At 35.5% G+C, this 19944-nt stretch overlaps 2 protein-coding genes across 2 annotated transcripts; both read left to right on the top strand.

The window, feature by feature from the left end:
• Nucleotides 1-1009: 1009 nt before the first annotated feature.
• Nucleotides 1010-1558, top strand: LOC148584838 (uncharacterized). The gene has a single exon (XM_088517521.1). The coding sequence runs from the start codon at nucleotides 1010-1012 to the stop codon at nucleotides 1556-1558; it is 549 nt and encodes a 182-aa protein (XP_088373647.1).
• Nucleotides 1559-1663: 105 nt separating this feature from the next.
• LOC132187840 (uncharacterized) lies at nucleotides 1664-4821 on the top strand. Its single transcript, XM_059602274.2, has 3 exons — nucleotides 1664-2603; nucleotides 2937-3859; nucleotides 4420-4821. The coding sequence occupies exons 1-3, from the start codon at nucleotides 1664-1666 to the stop codon at nucleotides 4819-4821; spliced, it is 2265 nt and encodes a 754-aa protein (XP_059458257.2).
• Nucleotides 4822-19944: the final 15123 nt, after the last annotated feature.

Genomic DNA, 19944 nt, shown 5'->3' on the forward strand with positions numbered 1-19944 from the left:
CGACGAGGTTATAAGTTCCAATGGCGTAGTAGGTGCTTGCTTGAGCACGTGTTTAACATCCAGACCGATAAATTGACGTGTCAACGCCAAATTTAATCGGGGCACTCCCACATTCTAGTGTCCTTTGCCAATTGAGTGAAGCGGTTGCTCGAATTTAATCGAGTTAATGAAATCCTTGCTCCTATAAAGAATAGCTAATCCCCTCCCATGTGACTCGTTTCGCTCCCAGTGATCACTCTCAACGTGTCATTTGGGCTTGACCAAGCGGTAGCCAGGTCTCGAAATGACCTGGCACTGATTTGGTTAGCTGCAGTTGGGTTCCATTCGTGAATTTTTGGGTGACTTGACCCATTATGCAAAGTGCACAACATTCTGCAACACGATTGTTGCTTGCAGGTCCTACAACATGAAAATGTCCCTCTCATGCAAGGAAGCTTCTTCAAAGTCAGTAATCTTAACGTGCAGCTATTAACCTTGAAAAATTTTACCCACAATTTTCCCTCTCACCAGCTAATGTTTGATGTCACAGTCATTCCAATTATATTTTGTTTAATATTGTACGTTTTTCAATGATCAGGATCAAAATTGTACATTAACGTGTAAATAAACACATCGAGTTCAATGAGATTTGACTAGACCAGATGTCGCCACATAGCTTTAAATTCAAATTTGGATCCATCAAAAATAAATATATCCTTGTGTTTTTTTGTTTTTTAACATGTCAATACAATTAAAGGGATGAAAAGAGGGGAGAAAAATTATTCTACGTCATTAAAAAATTTGGATACTCATGACTCCCGGCAGGGCTGGTGAAGGAAAAGAAACTCAATTTGGTTTTCTTAATGGAAACCAAGCTTCAAGCACACCAGATTGAAAAAATCAGAGTTCACATGGGATTGGGAGTGTGTTAGTCATTGACAGTATCGGGAAAAGTGGAGGCTTAGCACTTTTTTGGAATTCGGAGGTAGTGGTTGATATCCAAAATTTTAGCCGATGGCATATCAACGCAATGGTGAAGGAAGTGGGGGATGGGCCAGGATGGAAATTTACGGGCTTCTATGGGCATCCAGAAGTGGCAAAGAGAAAAGAGTCGTGGGCTTTACTTCGCCATCTCTCTTCGTATATGCCATTGGCATGGTTGAGTATGGGAGATTTTAACGAAATTCTTAATGATGAGGAGAAAATTGGGGTTTGTCGACAACCCAGATGGCAAATGGAGGCTTTTCGTGACGCTATCGAGGGGTGCCGGTTGGATGATCTTGGTGCGGTGGGACATAAATTCACGTGGAGTAATGGTAAAAAGGACATCCATTTCACGATGGAACGTCTTGACCAAGCATTGGCAAATGAGGAATGGCAGGATTTGTACCCAATCTGTAGGGTGGAAACTCTTGCTACATGTGCGTCAGATCATGCCTCGGTGTTAATTAGTTTCACAAAAACTGCTCCACGCCGGCGTCGAAGGAAAAAGATATTTAGGTATGAATCTGCTGGGCATAAAAGTAAGTCACATAAAGAAGTAATAAAACAGGTGTGGAGGGTAAAACAGAAAAATTGAGAAGGTCGGAGCAAGGTCATGGGTAAATTGGAGGATTGTAAAAATTCTCTTCTCCAATGGAAAAGAGAGAACAAAAATCTTTCAAACGACATCCTTAAACAAACCATGGAGAAAATTCAGGAATTGCAAGGGGAAGAGGAAGAATGGGATTTCGATGAAATAAGGGCACTAAAATTAAAGGCGAATGATCTTATGGAGGAAGAAGAGCTGAAGTGGCAACAACGTGCGAAAGCAGACTGGCTCAAGCATGGAGACAAAAATTCTAAATTTTTCCATGCTTGTGCCTCACAAAGGAGACGGGCAAACAAGATCTCAAGTATAATTGATGATGAAGGGGCTATATGTGATCAAGATGACTCTGTTGCAGCAGCTTTTATTTCCTACTTCAAAGGGATTTTGTCAACGTCTTGTCCCACTGGGTTGGAGGAGGCGCTTGAGTTTTTACCCCGGAGAATTACAGCAAAGATGAATGCCGACTTGGAGAGGGACCTTACTTTTGAGGAGGTTAGCACGGCTCTGAGTCAAATGGCGCCCTTAAAATCACCCGGCCCGAACGGATTTCCTGCGGGTTTTTTTCAAGATAATTGGACTGTCGTGGGAAATGAGGTATTTTTGGCTTTAAAATTTTTTTTCTCTTCAGAATTTATAAATGTTGAAGTAAACTCTACTTTCATTGCCCTTGTACCCAAAAAACCAAACTCTACTAAGGTTTCAGACTTTCGACCTATATCTTTGTGCAATGTCTTGTATAAACTTTTGGCTAAAGTTCTAGCAAATAGGTTGAAAGTTATTCTCCCCAATATTGTCTCTAGCAATCAGTCAGCGTTTATCTCGGGTCGGCTGATCTCGGACAACATTTTAGTGACATATGAAACCTTACACACCATGCATTCTAGGATGTATGGTCGTATGGGTTACATGGCCCTAAAACTTGATATGAGTAAAGCATACGGCCAGGTGGAGTGGATTTTTTTGGAAAAGGTGATGGGAAAGATGAGTTTTTCTGAAAAATGGGTTAACATGGTGAATTTCAAACCTTCAAGAGGTATTCGCCAGGGGGATCCTCTCTCACCATACCTGTTTATTTTATGTGCGGAAGTGCTGAGTGCCAATCTCCAGCAAGCAGAGATGTCAGGTGTACTTGGGGGCGTCCCAACTTCTCCAAGGGGTGTACGGATAAATCACTTATTTTTTGCTAACGATTGCCTCCTATTTTGTAAAGCTTCTCCGCAGGATTAGGGGCATCTGGAGAAAGTATTGGACACCTATGAACGAGCTTCAGGACAAAGTTTAAATAAAGATAAAACAACGGTATTTTTTAGCCGAAATACACCCTAGCCTGTTCGTGACAGTACTTTATCTTTAGTGGGTGTCCCAGCCTCACAACGCTGTGATACTTACTTGGGTCTTCCCGCTCTTGTGGGAAAAACTCGAGTGAGGGAATTTCAATTTTTGAAGGATAAGGTGAAGAGGAGAGTGTCTGATTGGAAAACAAAATTGCTTTCACAAGCTGGGAAGGAAGTGTTACTCAAAGCGGTGGTGCAGGGCATATCTACGTATAGTATGAGCATTTTTTTACTTCCAAAAGAGCTTTGTAAGGAGTTAAATAAGATGATGCAACAATTTTGGTGGGGCCACTCGAAGGAGGCACACAAAATCCACTGGATGAGTTGGGAAAGAATGAGTATGGCAAAAGCTAACGGAGGAATGGGTTTTAGAGATATTGTGTGTTTCAATAAAGCACTATTGGCGAAACAGAGTTGGAGATTAATGCAAAATCCAGATAGTTTGGCTGCCAAGGTTATCTCGGCGAAATATTTTCCTCGGGGCTCTTATATGACTGCAAAGATTAGGAATAAGCCCTCTTATGCTTGGCGGAGCATTTTAGCAGGTAGGGAACTGTTCCAGGAGGGGATCTTTTGGAGGATTGGAGATGGCCGCTCAGTGTCCATTTGGAGAGATAAGTGGCTTCCTCGTCTGACAACTTACTCCATTCAGACACCATGTAGAATTCTGCCCGAGGAAGCAAAGGTGGCTGAATTGTTAGATACAAATCCTATACAGTGGAAGAAGGCCTTGATTCGGGATATCTTTAGTGAGGTGGAGGCAGAAATCATTTGCAATATACCTGTTAGCAGCTACCAACTACCGGATAAAATGATCTGGTACCCCACAAACTCCGGGGAATTTTCTGTAAAAAGTGCGTACCACATTGAGAAGGAGCGCCAAAATAGAAAGAATGGAGAGGGTTCTAACCAAGAAAGAGGAAAGGAGGTCTGGAAGACTCTTTGGAGTTTCAAGGTTCCGAATTCATCAAAAGTCTTTTTTTGGAGAGCTTGAAAAAATATCCTCCCCTCTAAGGATAATCTCAAACGAAGAGGGGTTCTTGAGGAAGAATTATGTTTCTTCTGCTGTCAAGAGAGGGAAACATCCTACCACATTCTATGGGCCTGCCCATTGGCACAAGACGTATGGGGATCAAGCATCAAGAAGCTCCAAAAATGTAGCTTGCATTGCAGCACTATTCTGGACCTGTTTGAAGCAATATCGCAATGTTTTGAAGAGGAAGTCCTGAATATTTTTGTTCTTACGCCTAAGGAGATATGGCAACATCGAAATTGTGTATTGCATGGGGGGGGGAGGGGGGGGAGTTTACCCATCCAATTGTTGTTGCAAATCTGGCCAGGGACCGCCTTTTACAATTCTCTCAGGCAAACACTTTTGTGATAAATTGCGGAGACGTGAGGATTGCAGAAACGAAGACGAAATGGCAGGCTCCACCACTAGGTTTCTATAAAGTAAATTGGGATATTGCACTCTCAACCGTCAATAACTGTATGGGAATTAGCGTGATTGTATAGGATGAAAGAGGCCACGTTCTAGTAGCAAAAAATCAGACGATCCATGCAATCCATGAACTTGTCACGGGCGAAGCCCTTGCAGCTCTACACGCAGCTGAATTCTGTCGGGAGTTAGGCTTTTTCGAGATTCTGCTAGAGGGAGATTCGATGTTGGTAGTCAAGGCCATTGGGGGGAATACCCAAAACTGGTTAAAGTATGGGCAAATCGTGGAAGACACCAATATGGTTCTGAGATCCCTCCGACATTGGAAGATAGGCCATGTCAAGCGTAAAGCAAACGAAGCGGCTCATGTATTGGCAAAGGAGGCAGTTAGGACGGTTACAGACAATATTTGGATTGAGGAAATTTCAGCTTGTATTTTCAATATTGTTCTTTTAGAGCTTAATGCTCTTTTTTCGTAGAGTTAAGGCTCTTGTATTCTTGTTCAAATATGAATAAAGAGTATTGCCACTTTTTCAAAAAAATTTGGATACTTTACTTAATTAAACCTCTTGAATTGTCTCTAGTTTTACAATTACTCCACTACAAAAAATAGGATGATTACTGACTTGGCAAACAGTAACCAAATTTTGCCACGTCAGTAATTATTGACGTGTCAAAAGTGGCACGTCAAATTTTTTTTTTTTTTAACGTGTTGAAAGTGACACGTCAACATTTATTGATGTGTCACATTCAACACGTCAGGATTTCTTGACGTGTCAAATTTGACACGTCAGGATTTCTTGACATGTCAAATTTGACACGTCAGGAAATTTAAATACATTCTTAATTTTTAAAAATTTTATTTAAATAAATTAATATTTAAATATTTATATTATATATTTCTGACGTGCTAAAACCAGCACGTCAGTATTTCTTTTCTTTTCTTTATATATATTTTTTTTATATCATATTTAGTTATATATATATATATATATATATATATATATATATATATATATATATATATATATATGGTCCATTTCTGACACGTTGAAACCAACACGTCAGTATTTCTTCTTTTATTTATTTATTTATTTTTATTTATCATGTTTAGTTATATATATAAATAGTCCATTTCTGACGTGCTGAAACTAGCACGTCAATATTTCTTAAATTTTAATTTTTATTATTATTTTTTATCATGTTTATATATATATATATATATATATATATATATATATAGACACACACATAAATAGTCCACTTCTGACGTGCTAAAACTAGCATGTCAATATATATATATATTGTCCTTTTTTTTGTTTTGTTTTTGTTTTTTTTTTCCAGGTTTATTTATATTATATATATAAATAATATATTATACATTTTTGACGTGTTAAAACTAGCATGTCAGAAATTTCTGACGTGCTAAAACTAGCACGTCAAAAAAAAAAAAAAAAAAAACAAAAGAGAGAGAGGGTCATTCAACTTTATTTTTTCCTCTTCTTTTTCTCTTTTATTATTTATTCTTTCCCCCTGATCTACTTTTCTTCTTTAATTCGAGATTTTCTTTCCCTCTCTCAGTCTCCCTCTTCTCTTTGCACGCATTACTACAAAAGCTCCCTCTTCTCTCTCAATTGCTCTAAACCTCCCTCTTCTCTCTCAATCTCCCTCTTCTTTCTCAATCTCTCTGCACGACAGTAGAGCTAGAAGAAAAGCAGATCAAAAAGAAGAAAAACAAAAGAAGAAGAGAAAATCGAAGAAGAGAAGCAAAAGAAAAAAAAAAAAACGAAGGAGAAGAGAAGAAGATCGAAGAGGAGAGATTTTTGATTTGAAGAAGCTTTGATTTGGTTTATTTTGATTTGATTTGAGAGATTTTTTATTTTTGATTTAAAGAGAAGAAGATCAAAGAAGCTTAAGGTTTTTATTTTATTTTATTTTTTATTTGGGTTTTTTATTTTTTGAAGATTTTTTGGGTTTGGGTTTTTGAAAATGAAGGAAAGAAGAGAGAGAGAGTGAAAATGGAGGAAAGAAGAGAAAGAGAGAGAGTGAAAATGGAAAAAAGAACGTACAGATGGGGTAGAGAGCCATGGGGAAGAAACAAACCAGACTTAAAAAATATATATATTATTTTAATTGAAAAATAATTTAAATTAATAAAAAAGATTCAGAAAAAATTTAAAAAAAGGAAAATTATTTTTTTAATAATTTTTAAATTATTGACGTGTCAAAATTAACACGTCAGTAATTTAAAAATTATTAAAAATAAATAAATTTTCTTTTTAAAATTTTTTTTGGATTTTTTTTTTCAATTAAAAAATTTACTTGACGTGTTAGAAAGTGGCACGTCAGGAAATTCTGACGTGTTAAATCTAACACGTCAGAAATTTTCCATTTCTAACACCCACAATCTTAATGCCTGAAACTCGTCAAAATTGCCCCGTCAAGAGGATTTGCTGACGTGTCAGATCACCTGACACGTCAGAAAACTTATGCCAATAAAAAATCATTTTTTTTTTTGTAGTGCTCCTTTAAACTTCAAAAACTCTCAATTTTATGTATTAATTTTTTTTTATTATTATTTCTTTTAATTTTACCCCATTGTTAAGATTTTTTGTTAAACCCTATCAAAAATTTTAAGATATTCATATTTTAAAAATATATCTATAAAAAAAAAAATCAAAAATTCATGCGTGAATATTTTTGCAAATCTCCTTGATCATTTATTGTGACAACACACTATGTAAACTCATGCACGTGAATAGGTGGAAGACTCTTTACTCAAATTTCAATACCTTACTATGTGTAGCACTCATGTCACACCTTGCAAAGATGATTAGCTTAGGTATAGTCAGTAGATTATAAAGGAATTTATGGATATTTAGTCCCACATTAATTCCTTACTAGATGAGACTCTATTTTATAAACTATTATAAAGAGCTCTAATTGAAATTTGATTAACTATTTTAGAGTAATAGGCAGATGTGGCCATGCAAATTATTTGTAACGGGCTAATCTATAATACCGACTCGATCGCATCTATAACCTAACTTATTTCTTACAAAAACATCAAACACATTTCTCATGTGAAGTATGATACATTCATAATAAAAAATAAATAAATAAAAACATACATACTAAATATAAACTTAGGTGATTTGAGATCAGAGCATCGAAATCTATATCATTTCAATCCATTCCATTCTATAAAACTTTTGGAAAGTGTGATGTTGTGCAAATATCTACCTAAATTAATAGGTAAATAATTGTACGTTTTACCCGCAAGAGCACAAGGTCAACATAGTAGTATATGGTGCAAGTACAAGATCATTCCCACGAAGATTGCTGAATTTTCGTTTAAAAATAAATTCCTTAAGTAAAATAGAGATTGAGTTGATAATAATAAAAAAGGTAGGGCTTTGATATCCATCACTAATTATATTCAACTAATATAACAATATGCCAATGCTTTGATCATGTTATACATATCTAATGTTTGTCAACTTAAGGGCATAGATGTATACTCCTTAAGCTATACATTTTTCTAAGCAACGAGTTAAGCATGGGTGTATACTATAACTCTTTTTTTTCCTAAAAGATTTAGCATGGTATATACTAAGTTGTTATTTAGAAAAGCATATGGTCTATGAAAATAGACAAATACAAGAGGCGTAGGGCATGGGTGCATACTCCTTGTTCCCCATGTTAATTAACCCAAGAATCGCGGTGTGGATTCTTTTGTTAATTAAGTTAAACCCAGGACTCGGTTATCCAAATTAATCTAACTAACTAGTCCATACCACATGCACATGTTGATCAGGCACACACATATGAGGAATTCATGCAAGCAGGTATTAATCAAGTTAAATAGCACAACAAGATCATCCCAAAGGCGCTAATATTGAAATATTAATTAAACATAACTTGGGCTTCAATCTAGTCCTACTAAATAAATTAGCTACATATAAAATTAATGTTAAACATCATCATAAAAGAAAAGAAAAGAAAAGAAAAGAAAAGAATAAACCCGAGACTTGAACTTCAAGAGCTCCTCTTCTTCTCCTTACCAAGCATATCAATTCTAAAGGCTTAAGGGTCTATTTATAATTTTTAGAAGTCCTAGACAAAGTAGTAAACCTAAGGATTTCGTAGGGTTTTGAGACCTATTACAATTGGGAGTTAGAAAACCCTAATATGGAAAGAGTGACACTTTAGCCGCCACTTAATGTATCTCATGCGCACGGGTGCGATCGATCGCAGGTCTACAATCGATCCTTCTTCTGGCATGCGCTCGATCGCTCCTGGCCTACTTTGTGCTGTGTTCTCTCGGGTATTGCACTCGATCACAGGTACCCTGCGATTGATTGCAGTGTCAGGAAGCTCCAATTTTCTCCATCTTCTCTCTTTGAGCCCAAATCATCCAGTTTTACTTCATTTTCTTTCAAAAGCCTGTAAAAGTATGAAAAACACAAAAATGAATTAAAATGGCCAAATTAACTAAAACCAAAGGATTAAAACATGCAAGTTAAGGGCTGAAAATATGAATATTTTAGCACTTATCATGTGACTATCTTTTGGAGAAAGCTAGCAATCATGTAATATTCAAATTTCAAATATTAATTTAAGGCATTTAAATTATTATGTTATCTCATTCCCGACCAAAAGCTAGAGAATGTATTTAAAGTATTATTTTATGTTATGAAAATGAGAAATTCTATTAAGAAGATTTTTATACGACGGTCATATAATTGGAATGATATAGTAATGAAAATTAACCCTTATTTATGTTATTTTATTTTACAAACTCTTGTTGATTCAAATGATTATTTTCATTGTCACATCATCTCAGTTGTATAACAGTTGTATTACATATAAGAAATTTCATTTAAAGTATATCCCTTATGTCACATATATTATTGTAATTATAAAATATATATAATTACGGTGTTCAGTGATTTATTCCAATTAAAGCTTATTCTATGAAATCAAATATTCTGAATTAAATTGTCAATTTAATTCTTCTGGAACAAGTATTTGATTTCATTACTGATTTTATTTTGTGGAATCAATTAGCTGTATTGATTATTTATTTGATTTTTATTCCTTGATGGGAGGAATAATTAAGGTAACAGCTCTAATTGAGGGTCCCTGACCTACCTATAAATAAGGCATGTGTATTCCATCAATTAGTACTCACTGGTAGGCATAGGTCAGAAGAACCTCTCGATAATTTTTAATTCTTCTAGTTTTGGTTGCTGTGAAGTTGTTCTTCAACCTGCTTAAGCAAAGCAATCGCCAGAGGTACATATATATTAAATTATTTCTGCTACTAATTTTATTGATAATTAGCATTTAATATATATATATAGAATTCTTACATGTGGTATTAGAGCCTCCTCTAGGCCATATTTGCTCAGGTTAATTTTGAGATATGTCTGCTATAAAATTTTAATTTTTTGTTTCAATAATATTTTATTTTGTTTATTCGATTATTGAAACAAAAATATGGTGAGGAGCATAAAGCATAAACCCACGGCCCTGTTGATAGTTTATTTTTTGTTTCTGTTGAAATAAAATGGAGCCATACAGGAAATAAGGCATGAGAATGTTTGTATATGGTCGTTTGTTTTCCTTACGATCTTTAATTTGAAAATTTTTACAACTATTCGAGTGCCTTATATCTAAATCATTGGTGTTGGTCTTTTTGGATACGCTGTATGTTTTGATCGAACCAACACCCTTTTGCCTCACTAAAGCACCATTTTAGACCTAACCATCGAAAGCCCATGGAGGTGGTGTATGGCGGATGAAACTCCTTGGATGGCTGAGTTCCTGGCCGCCGGTGAGCATCGTTTTTTCCCCACTTACCGCGGTGTTGGCCGCATAAAGTGGGCGGTGGCCCGACTCAAAGTAGGTGTGGGTTTGACGGAGCCATTGGTTCCAGCCTGTCGGCGTCGTCTTGGGCCGCTGAGAGGTGGCCTTGCACAACTGTCACATGGGGGAAGCGACGGCCCATCACGGCCGCCCGTAAAGATGATGGTGGCAACCCGTGGGCTAGCCGGAACAGCTTCCCTTCTCTGCTCGCCAAAGTTGGTTGGCCATTGGATGGCGGCCCTTGGTGGTCGACTGTCGACGCATAAGGTTGGCCGTCTAGGTGGCGGTTTTACGTGGCCGTCGCATAAGGAAAGGGCAACGGCATATGGGGAAAAGGAGGGGCGACGGCTAGGGTTTGAGTTTTTTCTTGGTTGGGACTTAAGGTTTTCGGGTAAGGTTTTTTAACCCATAAGGAAACCGGGTCAGTATGCGGGCCACTGGCCCAATCCAAAAAAAAAAAAAAAAGGCCAGGGTAATTAAGTGGCTAACCCTTAACCCAATAAAGGGGCCCAACCCAATAAAGAAAGCAGATCCAATACAATAGCCCATTTGGATTTTTTTTTTTTTTTTTAAAGGCCAGGGTAATTAATGGCTAACCGTTAACCCAATAAAGAAAGCAGATCCAACACAATACCCATTTGGATTTTTTTTTTTTTTAAAAAAAAAAAAGAAGGAAAGTGATTTGGGCTCATGGGGTTTAGAACTTGCGTTCTTAAGGGATAAAGGGCCTAAGGTCACTTCAAGACCATTAGGTTATGCAGTTTATTTATCTTATGATTTAAATTGTTCAATATTAAATTATTGTTTCTTTAATGCATGAACTTAAGGATATATTTATTCTTTTAATTGTTTGATGCCTAGACCTGAGAATAATTAACTAAGTCGCATATGTTGGTGAATGTTTATGGTACTATCCAAAATTGCAATCGAAAGTTTTGGGAAGACAAGTCTTGAGACTTAAGTGTGCCATTGTATGCCCCCTCATAGGACACTATCCAGTTGTACTTTGAAAAAGTACTGTTTAGCCATTGACATGTTGGTGTTGTCTTTTATTCTTGCGAACTTTATTTTAGGCATCTATACAATTATTATATGTTAATGAAGTCGTAATTGTCATAATAATTTTGGGAGAGACACAGCATCCCGATTTTATAATGATAATTGCATCAAGATTATATATATGAACTTCATAAAGAAAATTAACATTGTGTTGTAATTAATTCATAAGTTTAATTTGCCAATCCCCACAGGGACGTTTTTATTTTTATGACTTAATTAGAATAAGATAGTAAATTTCACATTGAAAATAAAATTTCTCTTTGGCCCACAGGTACAAAAAAGTTTATTTATTAATGCTAAATTTATTAGTCTTATTAATAAAGAGTAAATTTCCTGCATGATGCGCCTTTGTCCACAGGTAGGTTGAAATTTACTATTAAATTAACATTGGTTAATTTAAAAAAGGTTATTTCATAGCATTAAAGTATATTATTTTTCTTGGTTATTGGATGTATTCCTACTGCTTTAATTATATATATATATATATATATATATATATATATATATATATATATATATATATATCATTTAGGTTTGAACCATGCACGTTAAAATGTAACAGTTGTTGGTAAGATTGCATTCTCTTCACACTAACCTTATCAACCGTTAATATTATTTGTTTATTCAAGTTATATTTGTTTATTTGTACGTTGTAATTCCGAATTTTTTTTTTCCCTTCTCTTGTTCTCATCTTAAGTTTACATGTCTATATATGCATGTATATATTTGCAGTTTACATGCCATGAGTACTTCAACAAAAGATGCAGCAACTATAAGCCTGCAACTCAGTTCAAAGATATTAATTTGTTCCTTGATCATTTAGTACACATTTCTATCATTATATTAGTTTGTATTAAGAAAATAAACTTGATATTGAAAATATATATATAAGAAATGGCACGTCAGAAAATTTATGATGGCACGTCAGAATTTCTTTTATTTTTTTTATTGGATTTATTTATTTTTTTGTTTTATATCTTGTTTATTTTATATATATATATATATATATATATATATATATATATATATATATATATATATATATTATTTTTTATTAGGAAGGATTTTAAATGAAAATGATACTCAAAATCTTTCCACATTTTTATTAAATAACTTTATTCCTGCTCTTGGCCTTCTGATCCGGATTTCTTTGATTTATTATTCTCCATTCGTTTAGTATAGAAATTAAAAAAATAATAACTTGTTTTATGCTCTATGTCTTTTTTTTTTTTTTTGGACGAAAAAAAAAACTATTTATTTGCAGATAAAACAAAGAAATTAAAGATGAAATAAAATTGTCGTTGCATCTACTACCCAGGTTTTCTTCTTCAATTCTTTCTTCCTCGTCTTTTACTTCTTCTTTTCTAGTCAATCAATCGAACCATTTTACAAAGTTGTTTAAGTGTACAACAAACAGTTATATATTGTACGGGCACGATGACAATTTGATATTTTCATCGTGCCCATGTATATATGTCAAAACTTCAATATGAATAATGTTAATTTAATTATTTCAATCAGATTCCAAACGAATGAGGAAAATGTTATATATCCTTTAGGTTTGAACTATGCACGTTAATAAATTTTTATTTAGAATTAGATCAGTGTGGGTTAACCACATCTTATTTATTGAGTTACTTAATTAATATCTTCATTCATCTTATTTACTATTGTTAATAATTTTTACGATCACCTTATTATTTTGTTTGAATTTGCAAAAAAAAAAAAAAAAATTAGTTAAAAGAAATTCTGACGTGCCAAAAATTACTTAAAACTTTCTGACGTGCCATTTGTGGCTCGTTAGAAAATTTATGGCGTGCCATCTTTGGCACCTCACAATTTCTTTTATATACATATATATGCTGGCCTTCCCAAGGCACACTCTTGACGTGCCACATAGGCACGTCAGGGATTCCTGATTAATATTCAAATGAATAAGTAAAAAGTCATGACTTTGTTTTTTAGACTATTTTTTTCTTTCACACTTTTGTTTTGAGTTTTTTAAACAAATCTAATCATAATTAAACACATAATCTAAAACACATGCAAAATATATTCAATTCGATTTTAACTTAATTGTATCCCACATAAATTATTTTTTCAAAAAAAAAAAGAAAAAAACCATACAAAAAGGATTAAACTTTTGGTTTGAGGGACTTAGATTTTTCAAGTTGAAATATAGCGCATTAAAATTAATATTACCTAAAACCAAATTGGAATTTTGTTAAAATTGCGATTAATATGAAAGAAATTAATCTAATGTGTCAATAACCCAAGAAACATCCCAACAAAAAATATTACGAAACCATTTACCATATTTGCAAGACACTCAAAATTCTTTTAACCTTTATATATATCGTATAAAAAATATATAAATAAACCAAACAAAAGAGTTGTATGACCCATATATGGCATCACCTACTAATGCCAAAGTTTATCGACATTTAAGCTAGATTTATTGTATTTAGGGTCCTCATAACGAACCTAGCTCGATAGATGTAATAGAACAACCTTATAAAATAACCTAGCTATAATTAATTTGTTTAGGGTCTCCACCAAACAAAATGCTTAAATTTGGATCGAGTAATTTTTTTTATATTGGTTTTGCTAGATTAATTATAATAGATAAGTGTTATAAATACACACTTTGGTACGCATGAATGTAGATACGCATGAATATATATATATATATTTGGACATAAACAATTTAAACCTATATGAGAATATATAGGTTTATATTTTTTTTTTTTGTGGTTCAAATATTTAAGTTTATGTTTATATATATGCATGCGCTTGAAATTAGGTATACATTTTTTTAAGTCTTATATATTTATTCCTAATTTATTGTATTTAGGGTCCTCATAACGAACCTAGCTCGGTAGATGTAATATATCAACCTTATAAAATAACCTAGCTATAATTAATTTATGAGAAAAATATAAAAAAGCCCTCCAAACTATCAACTGTTTTCGATTTAGCCCCTAATGTTCCAAAAGTGATAAAGTAGCCCTCCAAACTACCAAATTATTGCATTTTGGCCACTCCGTTAGTCAAAACCGTCAGTTTGAACAGAAACTGCAAAACGATGTCGTTTTGTTATGTGTAAGTTACTACAATGCCCTTTTATGAAAAAAAAAAATTGAGAAAAAATATAAAAAAGCCCCCCAAACTACCAGCTGTTTTTATTTTAGCCCCATAATGTTTAGAAATTGATAAAGTAGCCCCTTAACAAAACGACATCATTTTGCAGTTTTCATCCAAACTGACGGTTTTAACTAACGGAGTGGCCAAAATGTAATAGTTTGGTAGTTTGGGGGATTACTTTATCACTTTTGAAACATTAAGGGGCTAAATTGAAAATGGTTGGTAGTTTGGGGGGCTCTTTTATATTTTTCCCTTAATTTATTTAGGGTATCCACCACACAAATTGCTTAAATTTGGATCGAGTATCTTTTTTTTTTTTTTTATTGGTTTTTCTAGATTAATTATAATAGGTAAGTGTTATAAATACACACTTTGGTATGCATGAATGTAGATACGCATGAATATGTATATATATTTGGACATAAACAATTTAAACCTATATGAGAATATATAGGTTTATATTTTTTATGTGGTTCAAATATTTAGGTTTATGTTTATATATATGCAAGTGCTTGAAATTTGGTATACATTTGTTAAGTCTTATATATTTATTCCTAATTTATGTACGTAGAGAAAAATAGACAAGAGCTGGATGAAAAAGTGTAGGGGTACGAGGGAATACAGAGACGGGTGTAGATTGATTGTGGAGTTTGCAGTTAGTAACTGTAGAACTCCTGATGGATTCATCTATTGCCCTTGTAAGGTTTGTCGAAATAACCGGCGCCACTCACCAGGTTTCGTATTCGACCACTTGACAAGGGGAGAAGGAATGATGACAAAATGCACGCTTTGGTACTATCACGGTGAAAAGCATGTATAGGGCCCTGATATAGGGTCTAATTCCAATCGCCTGGCCTCAGATGCGGGTGCAAGCGCAAATCAGGGTGGAGACATGCACGCAATATTGCATGATTTATTCGGCATGCACGAAGTAGTGAGGGAAGACAATTGTGAGCCTTAGGTCGTGGTGCAAGGGGGTGAAGAAATTGTAAACGAAGAAGCCGCTGAAGGTGACGCACTAAAGTATTACGACCTTCTTAAAAAGGCAGAGAAACCACTTCATACTTGGGGCAAAACATAGCAAACTAAGTGCGACTATTCACCTGTATAACTTGAAGTGCGTTGGTGGACTTAGTAACTCGATTTTCTCGGCTTTCCTAGAGTTCATTAATCTGTTGCTGCCTGAGAGTAATGAAACTCTGCCAGTTAATACATATGAGGCGAAAATTTTTTTACGAGACATGGGACTCAAGTATGAGAAGATTTCGACGTGCCGTAATGACTATATGTTATTCTGGAAGGGTAATAAGGAGTTGGATTCATGTACCGTATGTGGAAAATCTAAATGGATAGATGCAATCAATTTAGATGAGGATGGTCAACCCATATCGTCAGGCAAGAAACGTCTGGTGAAGGTGTTGCGGTGGTTTTCACTCATACCACGACTACAGAGGTTGTTTATGTCAAAGCATACTGCACGCTTTATGAGGTGATATGCAGAAGGTCATACTAAGGATGACGTATTGAGGCATCCGGCCGACGGTGAAGCATGAAAGTCATTCGATAATTTACATCTAGAGTTTACAGCGGATAGTAGGAACGTAAGGCTCGGACTAACTTCGGATGGATTTAATCCATTTAGAAACATGAGCACATCTCATAGCATTTGGCCTGTAATGCTTGTACCATACAACTTGCCTCGTTGGATATGCATGAAACAGATGTCTTTCATTCTATCATTGATTATCCCGGGCCCAAGTTCACCTAGAATGAATATAGATGTCTACCTTCAACCCTTAATTAAGGAGTTATAAGAACTATGGAATGTAAGGGTACGCACATATGACGTCTTAAAGAAAAATAATTTTGTTATGCGAACGCAGTTGATGTGGACAATTAATGACTTCCCAGCATACACAGATTTATCTGGATGGTCTACCAAGGGTGAAAAGTAGGGGTGTCAATCCGGTCCGGTTTCCCAGTTTTTGGCCAAAACCGGAACCGGAACCGGGGTACCCCGGTTCTCGGTTTTGGAAAACCGGAACCGAAACCGGGACCCCAGTTAACCGGGGTCCCGGTTCCAGACCGGTTCCGGTTTTACCCGGTCCGGTAGCTGGTTTTTGAAAAAAATTAGTGTTTGGGGCTTATTTTAGGTATTGGGCCTAAAATAAGCCCATTATTTTTTTTCATAAGTTAGCTCATTTAAAAAAAAAAGCTATTAATCTTTTTGTCTAAATTAAAGAGGCTTTATTGTGATTGTTCCAAATATTTCAAAAATAAACCTAAAAATCCTAAAAAATCAATGTTTTTGCCTATATGAGCCTTAGAAATAAAAATAAAAAAGTCAAATTTTTTAAAATACCCTAAAAATCATTTTAAAACCTTCAAAACCGGAAAAGTGAGAAACCTAATTGCCTAAGGTCCTAAACGCTGCGTAAAAGACTAAAAGAATTAAAATATATATATATATATATATATATAAAATATAATAATATATAAATATTATTTAATAAAATAGGACCGGGTTTCGGTTTTCCCGGTTTTTACCGGGACTGGAACCGGGGTCCTGATTTTTTTTTTTTGGCAACCAGAACAAGAACCGGTCCCTAATTTTCCGGTTTCCTGGTTTTTCGGTCTCGGTTCCGGTTTCCTGGTTATTTTTGACACCCAAGTGAAAAGGCATGTCATTGCTGTATGCACTCGATAAGGTCAAAATGGTTAAAACATGGCCATAAATGATGTTGTATAGGGCACATGCGATACTTGCCCATGGATCATCCGTGGAGGCGAAACAAAAGAACATTTGACGGCAACGTAGAACTAGAATGTGCCCCTAATGTGCTAAATGGAGATGAAATCATGAGCCAATTAGAAGGGATGGTGTTTGGGGATGAGAACGCCAGTCAGGCAAGGCAGGCTGACAAAGGAAAACGAAAGAAGCAGAAGACGAATACTTCTAATATAGTATGGAAGAAGAAAGTATTTTCTTTAGGTTGCCGTATTAGAAAGATAATTTATTGCCGCACAATCTTGATGTTATGCACATAGAGAAAAACGTGATGGACAGCATACTTGATACAATACTGGACATTCTAGGAAAAACGAAGGACAACCTCGCCGCCCGCTTAGATTTGCAAGAAATGGGTCTGACACGTACACTTCATCCATTTTCTGACGAGCATGGTAAGACGTATATGCAACAAGCTACCCACACGATGTCCAAGGGTGATAAAACACATTTTTTCAAAGTGCTACGAAATGTAAGGGTGCCGGATGGATATGCCTCGAACATTTCTCGTTGTATACGACTTAAGAACCGTACGATATCGGGGTTAAAGAGTCATGACAGTCACGTACTGATACAGTAGCTTCTACCAATTGCATTGCGTGGATCACTTCCAAATAACATGGTTAGATCTCTTGTTGAGATGTCCACATTCTTCAGCGGGCCTATGTTCAACAACATTGACACAAGAGGATATTGACCGACTACAGGGTGACGTCTGTATCACGTTGGGCAAAATGGAACAGGTTTTTCCCCCAGCTTTTTTACTAGCATGGTTAATGTGGTTGTGCATCTTATCCGTGAATGACGACTCGATGGATCAGTATAGTGTAGATGGATGTATCCAGCAGAGGTAAAATTTGTTTACAGATATTCTTGCATTTTTGGGTTTCACTCCAATACAAATCAAGTACTAACTGAACTGATTGATTGTATTGGTTCATACTTAGGACCCTTGGAGTATTCAAATCTAATGTGCGCAACCAAGCGGCTCCTGAGGGCTACATAGCAATTGAGTTGGTGACGTTTTGTTCGAGATATTTAGAGAACACACCAACCTTTCACAATAGGATACAAAGAAATCCAGACGGTTCAAAGGGACGTGGAACACGAGTCCGACTCGACCGAATCACACTGACAGATTCGCGGGTATGTTATGTTCAACTCGGACGAGTTTCTTCAATTGCGGACGTAAGTCGAGATCCTTCGCTGACACATTGTATGATCATTGAACTTGTAATATTGCTCGTATTGAATTATAATTAACATAATTTCGAATTGTAGGATGCACATGGATACGCTTAGGCGATCAAGCAATAGGGGACGAACAGTAGAGGATCAGTTGGAAACTTAACATTATGAGTTGTTCTGCGAGTGGTACCGTGACTATGTAAGAATGATGTGATGTTTAACAAAAGCAATTGTCGGAGTATATTTGTGTGTTGTTTTTCAAATCAACTAAAACAACTAACCGTGCATTTCCATTGTACATCATAGATTCACAGATCGACCGATTGGACGAGCGATCCAGGAAGAAATTTGGTGACAAATTGGTAATGCATTGTAGTGGGCCAAGGGAGGCAGCAGTCAGATACAATAAATATGTGGTTAACGGCAAGCTGTTTTGCACTATTGCATCTGATGCCGGAAAGAGGACTTAGAATAGTGAAGTGTGTGTGCCGACTCTTAATGTCGACACGTACTACGGAAAGTTAACGGAAATACTTGAGATTGAGTACTACGACAGGACTAAGTATGTTATGTTCAGGTGTGATTGGGCAGACAACACGAGGGACAAGGGGTACAAGGTAGATGAGTATAGCATAATACTTGTTAACTTCAAAAACCTTGTCCACACAGGAAAACTGATTTCTGATGAGCCGTATGTGCTAACTTTACAAGTTGACCAGGTATTTTACGTACAAGATGATAAGTGCCCAGATTGGGCTTGCGTAGTAAGGACCAAACCTAAAAAACATATACGACGTTGGTCAGGGTGAAGAACATCAAGATTCATGTGCCAATTACCACGAGTGTGAGCCGCTCCTATTGACCAGAAATTTTGGTCACGATATATAGGATCATATTGAATACATCAGACACGATTTAGATCCAACCGAAGCGTATGCGATTGAATAAAAATTGAATATATATATATATATATATATATATAATGTTTTATATTTATGTTTTGATTGGTAGTTTTTCACTGCGTGCACATTACATCAACATATTTAATTAAGCTGTGCATTGGATAAAATATGATATATATCTTATTTTTAACATATGAGTCATACATACGTAAGGTAGTGAATATTTCATACATTATATAAGAAATTAATTGGGATTGTAGTGTTTTTCACAGGGTACCATAAGTACTAGGGGGAGACAAGAGCACGCAGAGGCTCGTCCGTAGTGCGGCAGTCTATGTTGCATGGGTCTTCGCCAGACCAACTTGATGATAGCGAGCAACAAGATGTTTCTCAACTTCTAGGGATCCGGGAAGGATATCGACCAGTACTTCCCAGATGATATGGAAGGGGAGATCCCTATCCATAATCCATACGGTCGAACAGGTATGGCCCAAATGGGGTATCTGCCATACAACCAGGTAGGACAGAGTTCTTAGGGCGATGTCGAGCGGCTATATAGCCAGCATAGCGTAGGTACGACTGAAAATTTTTTTAAAGATTGAAAGTTTTGAAAGTTTCTAATTATTTTGGTGCGATATCAATTATATTTA

Source organism: Corylus avellana, chromosome 6 (genome assembly GCF_965113065.1).
Source record: "Corylus avellana chromosome 6, dhCorAvel1.hap1.2, whole genome shotgun sequence".
Lineage (NCBI taxonomy): Eukaryota > Viridiplantae > Streptophyta > Magnoliopsida > Fagales > Betulaceae > Corylus > Corylus avellana.

Bases quoted from the DNA above. Each gene is read 5' to 3' on its own strand.
- LOC132187840 (XM_059602274.2), top strand. From the start codon at position 1,664: ATGGAGAAAATTCAGGAATTGCAAGGGGAAGAGGAAGAATGGGATTTC. The intron at 2,604-2,936 runs GTATTCGCCAGG...TGGGTGTCCCAG, and splicing joins GAATTTCAAACCTTCAAGAG to CCTCACAACGCTGTGATACT. The intron at 3,860-4,419 runs GTTCCGAATTCA...GTGATTGTATAG, and splicing joins AGACTCTTTGGAGTTTCAAG to GATGAAAGAGGCCACGTTCT.
- LOC148584838 (XM_088517521.1), top strand. From the start codon at position 1,010: ATGGTGAAGGAAGTGGGGGATGGGCCAGGATGGAAATTTACGGGCTTC.